The sequence below is a fragment of the Trachurus japonicus genome, chromosome 18, assembly GCF_045865225.1.
Source record: "Trachurus japonicus isolate A0001 chromosome 18, Traja_1.0".
NCBI classification, from domain to species: Eukaryota; Metazoa; Chordata; class Actinopteri; order Carangiformes; family Carangidae; genus Trachurus; species Trachurus japonicus.
The window spans coordinates 3,744,855-3,757,449 of NC_140924.1; the positions used below are offsets into that span (position 1 = coordinate 3,744,855).

At 43.2% G+C, this 12,595-nt stretch overlaps 1 protein-coding gene and 1 long non-coding RNA gene across 2 annotated transcripts in view; one reads left to right on the plus strand and one right to left on the minus strand.

Moving 5' to 3' along the window:
• Window positions 1-4,777: 4,777 nt before the first annotated feature.
• Window positions 4,778-12,595, plus strand: part of LOC146968372 (butyrophilin-like protein 2) — a 35,365-nt gene continuing 27,547 nt past the window's right edge. The window contains exons 1-4 of the mRNA XM_085760499.1: window positions 4,778-4,860; window positions 4,957-4,991; window positions 6,748-6,771; window positions 7,103-7,456. Coding sequence (XP_085616625.1) covers window positions 4,778-4,860; window positions 4,957-4,991; window positions 6,748-6,771; window positions 7,103-7,456 — 496 coding nt within the window. The remainder of the gene's footprint in view (window positions 4,861-4,956; window positions 4,992-6,747; window positions 6,772-7,102; window positions 7,457-12,595) is intronic.
• Window positions 10,676-12,564, minus strand: LOC146968373 (uncharacterized). Its single transcript, XR_015034209.1, has 3 exons — window positions 12,289-12,564; window positions 11,901-11,979; window positions 10,676-11,808 (listed from the first exon to the last, which is right to left on the minus strand). It is a non-coding gene; the product is annotated as an uncharacterized LOC146968373 (long non-coding RNA).

Below are 12,595 nucleotides of genomic sequence, written 5' to 3' on the forward strand. Positions count from 1 at the left end.
CACACAGAGTCAGGTTCATGGTGGTCACATTTTAAAAGACAGTGTTGAATGAACGTCTACATGATCAGCTCTAAACTAACCATGAAGGCAAAAATGTTCCCAGAATGCACCAGTTACGGTAAACTACAACACTGGAAAAAAGAGTAAGGACACCACCATTGACTCCTGTGGTAAGGGTTTTGCGCCCCGAGTGGCAGGATATGGGTACTGCAAAAGCGCCCAGAAAACCCATTCACTCCAATGTATGTGTGTTGCCCACTTGCTTGTAAATTGATGAAAACTGTCTTGTGTCTTGGTCATATCAAATTACACTTATACGTTGTTTATTACAAAACCCTGCAAACCCTGCAGCAACCAGGGTGAGCCAGCAGAGGGCGCTATGGTCTCTGTTATATTCCTGAATCTGGCTGCGACGTCTTCGTGTTCACACCTGCAGAGGTTTGGACTGGCAGGTGATGTAAGAACCATAAGAACAGGTGTGCACAGCTGTTGTTAGATAAGAAGTCAAACGCCCAGTGGTTCAGTTAAAAAAAAGGAAGTTGTTGTGAATTTTCACTGCAGAGCTTCATTTACAGTTCACCATGCATGTTCTGCAGGAAAATCATGTATCGGATCACTGAAAGGTAAACAAGAAGAAGTTAGACGACATAATGTTTGAACAGTCTGACAACAGCTGACTGCAACTGGAGAGTCCTACGTCTCTCATCCTTTATACACACTTTCCATTGCTCCAGACTGTTCCCCAGGCAATTGCCCACATTTAATGGGTTGTGAAACTAAACACAGAGTTTATTGTGTTTAATGTCATAACAGGCCCCATAAAGAAAGATAAGAGAGGCAGATGCAGAAGTGACATTTGCATTTTATGGGCAGGAGCGGGAACCAGGATCTATATCCTTAACGTAGGATGGACGAGCTCACGTCATGGAAAACAAATATGTTTGAACAGAACAGAGACGCCAAAGATGGAGGAAGTCTCTATTTATTCAACAAATATTTATCCTTTTATGGTGTGATGAGTTGCATGTGAGTCGGCTCCATCTGTATTGACGCTGAGGAGATTAACAGTGTTCCTAACAGTGAACTGTCGAGGTGATGATATCCACAATTTAATTATGGCATTTGTCACAATTCCAGGTCAAGAGACTATAAGGTCATTTTGACCAGTTCAAACATGATTTCATATCACATGTGATTATCATGTCTCATAACATAAAAGGACAACGTATCTTGAACTGAAATTGTGAGTTGGATCAGGGACATGCACATGATTATAGAGGGGGGCAGGGGCTCAACGTCACAAATGGGCAGTAGGTGCGTGCGCCAAATTTTTTTTCAAACCTTAATAACAAAATAAATAAATTACATTAAATTACAGTTGAATAGTTCAATTAATAAAATCAAATTACACCGTTTAGTCTGCATGCCTACAGGGCTGCAATCAACATGCTGATGTCAATGATTTGTTGACGTAGCATAGCTAACGAACCCAGAGACCTATAAGAGGTTAGGTAAGATTCCTTATTGTCACTGCATTAAAATACAATGAAATTGCAGCTGCCCATTCCAGTGGTGGCATGCATACTTATCTTAGCTAGACAATAAGCTAGACCAATTTACAGATTCCTGAAACCAAATCATGATATCTGAACTGGCTAAGGCTAATATGGTATTTGCACATTAACATGGCTTGCATTACTGTTGCGGCCATGAACTGTGTGGAGGGTTGGATTGGACTTGATTGGACTTGAAGGACATGAATGCACTGCACTTTAAAGTTGCATTTATTTATTTATTATTTCATATTTGTAGTTTTGTGTGTGTGCGTGTGTTTGTTGTCTATGTGATTTTACTTGAACTGCTCAGCTTGCTCTTAAATTGCCCCTCGGGGATAAATAAAGTTTTTTTTTAAATTGAATTGAATTGAATTGAATTAAAAGGGGTTTGGCCTTGTTTCTCCTTCTCTCTCCTTGCTCCCCCACAGCTCCACCCAGGCCCTAATCAGGGAACAAAACCCCGGCCTGCTTGAGGAGATAAAAGGGGCACTGTTGGGTTTGCAACTGCAAATTAGAAGTACAGTACGACACATCTAAAATGTGACAAAACCAAGAAATGACTACTGTGGCTGCTACTGTGAATGTTTCTACAGTAGCAATATAGCTATGTTTACAACAGCAACATCACAAATAAACTCAATATATAGAAACAAATTCAAATAGTCAGTAAAATCAAGTAAGTGATTCCTTCTGTTGCTGCTATTGTAAGGATGTGCAACACACATTGAGGAAGTGGGCTGAACCTCTCTCTCTCTCTCTCTCTCTCTCTCTTTCTCTCTCTCTCTCGGCGGAGCTGCATCGGCTCAACATACACACACACACACACACACAACCCTTGAGACAGTTGATAACTGGGGGCTTTCCACACCGCCGTCCTAATATTTGGAGTGAAAAAGTGATTTTCAGTGGACTTTCTGATTTTCAGTCGCTGGCTCTTTTTGTCATCGAGAAACCAACAACAACAACAACATGAGTCTTTGTTTCCTGTGGACTCTGCTGGTTCTGGTCGGGGTGTTGTCTTCTGCTCTTTCAGACAGTGAGTAAGATGTTTAATGTTGATGTCAGTCTGAGGTATCTGTTCAGACATGACTTAATGTTTTCATCACCCCTCCTGCTCATTACAGCTGCTCAGACTTCTGACTTTTAAAACCCATTTTCTTCTCATTTCCTTCAACTATCAACAAATGTCTTAATGTACCTATACCTGTGTATTTGTCTCTGTGAATTGCATTGTATTTCCTTTACTGTATGTTACAGTACATTGTGTTTTGTTTCAGTCTTTCATTTTAATTGAAGTGATGGATACTCTGGACTTCAGCTTCACTGGAAATCCCCAGAAAAAGTGTGAGGGCAACTGTTTCCAACTGTCACTGGAACATAACACAGGAGATATGATTATAAATTTGAATATCTTTTTTTCATGACCTAATCTCCATGTGTGCTGTCTTCAAGACTTATTATCATCCATCCTCATTATATCAAACTTATTGTAGAGACGTTGGGATTTTCCTCTTTCCTGGCATCTGCTCTTTTGTTTGCCTTCACACCTGCCGGCATGTCCTAACAAGCAGCTGCTTGTTCACATAGCAACTGGTTTAGTAGCTTTTTTGTTTTTTTTCCCAGACTATCCTCATGTGACATCTAACGCTAACTCTATTAACAGTTAACTCTATTAACCCCAGGTTGTGTGTTTTTTTGTGTTTAAATAATGTCAGTTTGTTCAATATTACAAAAAATTGCTTTAACTGCTGTGGACAGTTAGTTTTCACATTCACTTTTATTGAAAACAAACACATTATTGTTAAAACTGAACAGTTTTCTGTAGTACGCAGTGAGATAATCTTTCTGCCAATAGATGGCGCTGCTGCGGATTTGCTAGAGTTGACATGCGCAGTCCAGAAATAAATGAACTTGGGTCTGTTGTTCAAGAGTTTGGCCCTCTGTCATTACGTACTTTAAAACTCACTTTTATTTCCTTAATATGGCTCTAAAACAAATGTAAGAATTCAGTGGTGTCATATAAATGCATTTTCAGGTCGTTTTGAGGCGTATGGAGCTAATTTGGTATAGTTCACATGGCGGCAGTAGTAATTGCAGGGTTACAGCAACATCATGATGCAAATGAGCGCACATACGCAAATCTGCCACGATCATTAAGGATGTCAGGATGTTAGCCAGCCATTATGTTAAACAAATAGAGGAGATGGCACAAATTTCCACCAGTTTCACATATCTGTTGGTTCATGACTGAGCGTAAACAGGATAGGATAGCATATGCTTATGTGTCAGTATGATAACATTTACCTGCTTTTGTCACATTTATTGTGTTAAATTAATTAATTTATTCCCGGTTCAGAGCTGCCTCCACCCACTTTGTAAACACTCTCGGAGCGAGAGAAAGTCCGAATGGAAGTGTCATGTATTCGTAGGCTATGTCCTGATAGGCAAGCCTGAGAAATTTCCTGTGTGCAGGATATGAATGTGGAAGTATGAGTCCTGGAGATCGATTGAAGTAAACCAATCGTCTGGATGTATGACTCGAGACAGCACCATGAGGGTGAACATCCTGAACTTGTATTTCCTGAGATAAATGTCCAGAACACGAAAATCCAAGAGGGGCGCAGTCCCCCTCCCCTCTTTGGAACCGTGAAATACCGGCAGTAGAAACCCTCTTGGATTTCTCCTTCCAGAACGACTCTTATTGCTCCCTTGCTCAGCAGGGAGGAGATTTCTCCCTCCAAAATCTCAGCTGAATCGTCACTTGCAACCAAAACCAACACGCCGTTGAATTTGGGTGGTCGAGAGGCAAACCGTAGTCTGTAACCTCTGAGAACTGTTTTCAGCACAAAGGGATGGACAGCTGCAACCTGCCCTGCCACCTCTCTGCCCGACTGGAGAGCGGAGCAACGGCGCCCTCTGCTGGAGGAGAGGGGCTCTGATTCAGGTTTATATTTTGTTTTTAGTTTTTAGCTGTGTCCTCGGCAATGAGCCAGGCTGCAACAACTGCGTTTTTATTTTCTTGGGTGTGCACTGCGGTGAAACTGTGCTTGGTGGCCACACCGGAACAGAGAAAAGCCCCCACCTTCCAGGCCTGGACTGGGCGGGGGGAAATGCTTCGGAACAGAGGTGACCATTGTGTCAAGTCGAGTTGGAGGCTTGGCTGGCTCCGCATCTCCCAATGAGGAGGCAGAGAGAGGGGGATCTGCTTTGGGGGCGGCAGCATGCCGGAGCAGGTGATGCATGAGTCGGGGTTAGCGGCAGCAAGTTTGGTGTGGCTGATGCCCATGCACACGATGCAGAGAAGGTGACCATCTCTGCCCGATATATAAGAGCACGCCTCTGGGCAAGAGCAGGAAGGCGCCTCTTTATTCTTCTTGCCACTAGCATCCCTGGTGTCCAGGGTTACCGAGGGGGAAGCCATATTGGTGATCCTGGGTAACCACCTTGACGGAGTGGAAGGCTGCAGGTGAGCTGCAAGCTACCAGGAATGTGCTTGCCTTGACACGTTAGCTCAACGCCGGGAAGAGGCGGGCTAGGAGATATGAGTGGGGTCTTTAGAAAAAATAGGAAACCCCGCTATTACAAAGAATGGAAGTCAATTTTCGGAAAGGCGGGGAGTGTCCTCAGTTTCTTACTTCCTGTGTGTCAAGGACACCTGCGTATCTTGTTGTTCTGGCCTGGTCTGCTCATTAATTTTCTGTCTCTGCTCTGGCACAACAGGAAGTCTCTCTTGATGGATAACAGGCAACGTCTCTTTTGATGGATAACAGGCTTGCCAACATAAATAAACGTCACATAACATAGTAAACTAATCATAACAGGTCAACTAAGTTCAAAACAAATGTATACAGTAAGTCTAGCTTGAATTGTTTTCTACACTACACAAAAGTATAAAAAAAACACTTGATCCCTTCACAGTATAAAAGTATAAAACACTCAAAGTGTCCTGGCTTAAAGAGACAACGAGGAGTTTGTATTTGGTTATAAAAAAAAGTCTCATATTAATGTGGATGAATCTATGTTACCACTTGTTAATGGGTCCATTTTCGATACATATATCGTTTTGTCTTTATTTTGTTATTATTATTAGTGTTTGCGGACGCTGCCTGGCGCGTCATGGGAATAACGCCGCTGAATCGCCGTTCATGGTCGAAACTACAACGGTATCTTCCAACCTCCGACTTTCACTCTTGATTTCAAAACATTCTTTTTGCTTTTGTCCGTCTTGCGCCAGTCCAAGAATTTCACCGTGTGCGCGGAGGCTCATGGGAAATTCCAAAACTCCTCGATGTCCCTTTAACTCTTCATTGTATTGAATAGAAAAGGGATGAATAGAATACTTTATTTAATCCCAGAAGGGAAATTTAAAATGTCACAAGCAGCAGCGAGACAATACAGACAACAACACAGATCACAAAACACTGAAGTAAAATACATAAAAACATAAAGACACACACAAAAAAAACTAAACATAAAAACATAAAAACTATTATCACACTGATCCTTTGTAACACGGGACCAAAGCTTGATTCCATCTCATTATTCAACATGACACTTCAGCTCGGTTATCACATTGTTCAAAGTATAGCTTAATCAATAATAAGTGAATTTGATCAGTAAACATTGAATGCTCAGTTTCATAATTACCAGTGTAGACATAAATGTTCGTGCAATCATCTTCCATCTTCTCCACTAAACTTCCTCGCTCAGTGGCTTCATGTCGGCTCTTTTCTAATAGCTCTTCTGTACTAATGTGGTCTTGGCCATTGGATTTTGAGGATTCTTGAAGATTTTATCTTTTTGTTGGTAAATGGTAAATGGTCTTGTATTTATATAGCGCTTTACTATACCTGAGCGATACCCAAAGCACTTTACAGTACATCACATTCACCCATACACACACACATTCACACACTGATGGCGGAAGCTGCCATGCAAGGCGCGAACCACGACCCATCAGGAGCAAGGTGGGTAAGGTGTCTTGCCCAAGGACACTACGGCAGCAACCGGGACAGAGCGGGATTCAAACCGCCAACCCTCTGATCATTGGACGACCTGCTCTACCACCTGAGCCACTGCCCCCCTCCCCCCCACTGTCTTTTGTTGTTGTGCTGTAGCCTAATTTGTGTAACTTAATGGATGAATTCATTGTCAGTAGTATGGTATCTTGTATGACTTGTGATTTAATGAGAGACAGGTGCTAAGAACCAGAATGGTACGACAAATTCAACCTTTGTTGATGTGCACAGCAGCCATCTTGGATTTTGATTGGTTTTGGTGAGGTTCCCCTAGAGTTTCTGAGCTTGGGAAAACTGACTAAAATGTTCTTTTTTCACAAATCCTAATTGAACTGGAATGCACCATAAATCTCCCACCATGATAAAAGCATCAGTGTTGTCATTTCAAACATAGATAGGCTTTAAGTAGTTGTTTAACAAACACAGTGGCTGATTGACAAGAGGAACCACCACAAGGTCAAACACTGTACAACTGTCTGTTTGATGAATAACTTCTCTGCTAACTGCTGTTTTGTTTCTGTCTTTCAGGTCCCCTGGACATCAGAGCTCACCTTGGACAAAATGTGACTCTTCCATGCCGAGCCCCCAACAGTTCCCCCATCAGAGCGGCAGAGTGGAGCCGACCCGACCTGGGCTCAAAGTATGTCTTCTTTTACCGGGACGAACAGGCGGATAAAACGCACCAGCATCCATCTTTTGAAAACCGCGTGGAGCTGGTGGACAGTCGGTTGAAGGACGGTGACCTGTCTTTGATTCTGAAGACCGTGAGACACGGCGATGCCGGGAGGTACGAGTGCCGGGTCAAACAGGCAATGCGCAGGAAGAGGGCCTTCATCGTGGCCGACCCGGTCAGCATCGTCAACCTCCACGTCACAGAAACACGTGAGTGATTCAGGTTGTTGTTTTCTCTCTGAGCCTGCTCTTAAAATAAAGAACTTTTGTTTTAGAAATTACCTTAAATTGTACGTCACATGTATGTTTGTGTTCTGCAGGTCGTATGGATGAAAACACTGGGAATGGTCAACACACGGTTGGACATACTGGACTGTTCCTGTGTCTTGTCTGTTGGTTTTGCCTTTGATGCATGCAGTTAACCATTAGAGGGTAATCTCTCTGTCCTGTGCTGCTGTGGTTTAGGGTTTTTCCATTACGTCACCAGGTATCAAACCATGTATCTGGTGTTTTCCCACTGCACAGGACAAAGAGGTGCTCAGTGTCACAAACACTGAGGCTCTGTCACCTGCAGCATTAAAGATAATTTACAGACAGAACAGAGTAGAATATTTACCTCTATCCACTTAATATTTGTTTTGGTTAATGAATAACTCCAATAATGGGTTTAGCGATAAATAATATGCTTAGACTTCTTCACAATCAGAACATTGAATGGTAAATTGAGGCTAATGTCTGAACAAACACAGAGAGAAACTTGACTTTGAACCGTGGAGATTCAGGTTGAAGTTACAGACGGATAAAGAGCTGAACACAGAGATTCAGATGCTGAGAACACAGCTGAGGTGATGAGGTCATCACCAATTGTTTGTGGTGGTCACCAGGACCCCAGCAGTGTGGCCTGGTGTGGCTATCACCTGTCTTACCCCTCCCATAGCATTTCAAATTGTCGTCTCCGGCTGGTGAGTGTAGGAGGAAGCATGATTTGCATCTGTTTGCATTTCTAAATGAATGTAATGTACTAGCATAGCAACTGTAGACAAGAAAACCAGCAAGGGTGTGCACGCACTAAATTTCTATGTCTGCAGTGGTGCCACTAAACCACAAAGGTACCGAATGAGCCTGATCTGAAAAACTGCATCTGCATGAGAATAAGTTCTTGCATGGATGTGAGCGTTTAATCCTGGGTTTGATTTGATTCAGTGATTTACTGTGCGTGTATGGACAACAACTATGAGTCCATTGTGTCCAGCTGTTCATGAAAACATCCGAAGGCCACCATAACAAGAACTTGGCTGTATACTGGTTCTTATTACCAGTTGGGATTGTACAACTCTGAAAAGTAGCAGCAGCATCTGTTGAACCACATTCGGTTGTATTTTCTGCACAACGCCAATGCTTCATTGTGTGAAATTCAATAGATCTTCAGTGGGAAGGACACAAATGTGTTTGATACTTGTCAGCATGTTGGCATGCAAATCCACAAATGTGACAGGATGTAATGGATACAGTCACCAGATTACTATGGACAGTTGTGTCTAAATTGACCACACAAACGTCTGTGTATCAGGCTCGTCTGCAACTCCTCTTCACCAGAGTGTTGAAGGAATGTCACATGACGTAACAGCTGTGAGGAGGGGTTTCAACAGAAAAGGACAGATGTACCCCCCCTGGATATGGTGCTACTCATGAAGAATGGTACCATGGTTGTATGTAATGTCCTCGCTGAATAAAGCAGAGGCTGTGTGGTAGTGAACGGTGCACCCACAGCACATCTGAAATTTCAACCCACATAAGAGTTGATTTGGCTTCATCAGCCCCCACTCCAGCGTTGTCTAAACCAGTGTAAACTGAAGCTGAAAAATGAACTGAAACTAAATAACCTCCAGCTGACCACTAGAGCCGAGATAAACATGTTTACAGCCTGGTACAGAAACAGCTTGTCTACGGAATCACTTCCTCTTTCATGACGACTGTTTGCACAACTCCTCCATTTGCCTTCAATGAGGAATCCAAGCCATGGAGACCTGAGGCAGCTACGTCCATCTTTTTTTTCCGTCCCTCTCTCAGTGCTGTTACCTTGTCGTGGTGGAGAGGCTTGTGCACCTGACATACCAAACTCGTACCAGGTTCAAACCGAGCCGTTCTGGTCCCAGTGTCAGGCACATGACCAAAGACAGCACACCAGCCGCACCCTCCCATACTTTGGGACAGGGGCCTGTCCTCAGATGAAGTCATCCAGGGAGGAAACTCCAGCTGTTGAACTGTGGAGGAGGAAGTGGAGGCTTGACATGTCTCCAAAGACATTGAGTGATGGAGCGGTCATGTGGAAGTCTGTTAGCCTCGTAAACCAGCCACTCCCGGAAATGCAATTCATTTCATTTCTCGGGAGAGTCTGACTCTGGCCTCATCCCCGTTGTAAGCATTTGGGGTGGGCGGGAGTAGTAGCGTTGACAGACAACCCCATTCAGCCAATCAGCAAGTTGGTGTAGTGACGAAGCTTTGCACCAGTCGGTCCCTGATTGGCCAACGTGCTGTGTCAATCACAGTGGCGACGCTGATTGGCTCGGCCTTCTGAGGGTTTCAGGCCAAACGCTTATAACAGGGATGAGGCCAGACTCTCCCTCAGAAATGAAATGAATTGCATTTCTGGGAGCAGCTGGTTTACGAGGCTAGAAGTCTGTGTCCCAAGGTGTAGAAAGTGGAAAAAGAGATGTAGCTTACAGTTAGAAAGCCTTGTCCTGAAGCTGGATCTGGGCACAGTGGACCAGCTTTACCGATCAGACTCTTCTGCAAGTTCCTGTGCAGAGAGACTTGAAGGTGGAAGTTCAGAGACGCTTTCTAGCCAATATGACGGAGTATCAGGAGAATCCATCAGGGAAGAACAGATGAACTGCCCAAATCCAGATGTGCAGGACTCAGACCAGATTACTCTACAGAGTCCTGGGTGGGAACTGTGTCCCTGAGGAGTTCTGATTACTTGATTGGGATTCCCCCGGTCAAAGGTCATCAGGCGGATTCCTTCACCTCAGACTATTTCACTTCTCCTTTGACTGACTGTGGATTTGAACACTAATGTGGACACAAGTATCAAACACATGTTGGTGCAGTTCTCTCTGAGGCTTCCTGGACGATGCAGCGTTAAAACAGTTGACTCTGGTCCAACACCGCTTTGGGAACTTCCTGTCTGTTAGCACCACAAACCAAACCAATCGTAAATCTTGCCCCCCCCCCCGCCCCAACTGGACTTCCTGATCCTGTTTCACATCCGCATCAACATTGCACACTCTCCAGCCAATCAGGGTCTTTGTTAATTAAAAAGGCACAATGATATATTTTTGTAAATGTAATTTATTCTTAAATGGAGATAGAAAGAAACATTCAAAGACATTGTATTTGTCTCAAAACTGAAATGTGATTAGCTTATGACAGAGTTTGTAATAATTTTGTACTTCACACTGAAAGTGCTGATAAAGCCATCATATAACATGCAAGTTTCATTTGTTTCATTTCTGTCTTTGTCTTTTGGTTTGAAACAGCTGACAAATGGTGTTTTTGTGCAGCAGCAGAATGTCACATGTGGTTTGCTCTTGAAAATGTTTGTTTCATGTGTGTGTTCTCCTTGAGTAGAGTTAACATCAACGTGTGTGAACATGTCGGACCAAGAAAAGCTGGTTTAACTTGATCAAATAGAGTCACCCTTTTTTAAACTTTACACATGTAATATCGTACAGCTTTGATATGAATCAAATGATCCAAAAATTACAACATTCTGTGAAATTAGAGCTATGACCTGCAGATAACTTGGTGAAATATATCTCAGTAGAAAATCTTGCACTTTCCAAATTGATGTCGTCAAGTTTGTTGGAAATTTAAATTAACCACTGTATGCCATTCTGCTGTTCCAATTTCTTTTTTCTACATCTTGCTGGTTGTGTGTTTTGTGTAGATCTTGTGATGATGGATCAGATGATTCAACAGCCTCGAGTCAAACGGATCGACAGGTCACGTGTTTCGGAAGAATTTGGTTTGTACTTTGTTTTGCAGGATGCAGTTTTGCATCTTGCAAAGTACCTGAGAATTTGATGATGTAACACTGCCCCCTGCTGGTTAAACAGTAAACTGATGGTGTCTAGTTGATGCATTGAAATACAGGCAAGGCTTAGTCATTTAGCATCATTACAGCAGGATATTTGCCATCAGCAGTTTGAGGTTTTGTGTGATTCATTTTTGCTCGTCTTTCTAGAAATTGAAGTTTCTATTCTCTTCGACAGTCTACGGAAACTCTCCTCCACCGTCTGAAGGTTGGAGGTGTTTGTGGTTGGAGGTTTTCTTTCAACTGAGTCGGAAATGGTCAGATGTTCCACCTGATGTCTTTGTGAAACCCACAGAAGCAGACAACCTATAAACTAAATATCTGCAGAGAAACCAATGAAATATAAATATTTGGGTGAGAAAATGGACCCAGAACAGCTGTGATTACAGACTTATAAATAGTAGCGTAACAAAGAAGTAAATGAGTTGTGATGTGAGGTTGTTCAGCGGCTCAGCTCGGCTCCATCCTGTGAGACATAAAAAACACTCTCATGAGTTTTCAGCAGAGAAATTCAAACACATTTGGGTTCAGTGAGAACAGGAAAACAGGAAACCTCACCAGTAGTGACTGCATAGGTGTGACTGTCTGGCAGCCTTCCGCAACGACGAGTAGACAACAGCATTTTCTGACAGACACTCTGAAGAAAACACACACAGGCGACCTTCTTCAGATTAGTGAGTCTGAGTAAAACTTGAAGAGACTAAATAAAGACCGACTCGTCTCTCGGTTCCTCTGCTCGTCACAAACACTAACTATTACCAGGAAACTGGACGCTGTCAGAGCTGTCAGTTCCTGTTCAACGTGTAGCTCAAAATAGACCCACAACTCACACTGCACAACAGCACGCAACCAAAGTCCAGCGCCTGAACGACCTGAAGGCCGACGCAGAGACGAGGCCGTAAACGTTAAAGCTGCACATTACGGTAACGTCTAAATAAAGCATCACCTCTGTTCTGTCTGACGGACGGCTGGTGTTGTGGTATCTCAACTTCACAGTACAGGATTTCCCTTTCGCCTTCTCCACGGTTTGCTTCAGCAGCTGGGAAATAAACAAGTTTTAGTTAAGACCATAGACATTTAAATTGGACAGTATTGAAATATCACTTCTTGAAGGCTCTTTAACATATATCTGGGTGTTTGTTTGGCCTTCCGGCCCCCAAAATGTGAGAATTGACAAAAAAATCTGTAATTTTCAGGCTCCCTGCACTGCAATCCATGTGGCTTTACGAGCCACATTGAGCCCTCGGTTGTCC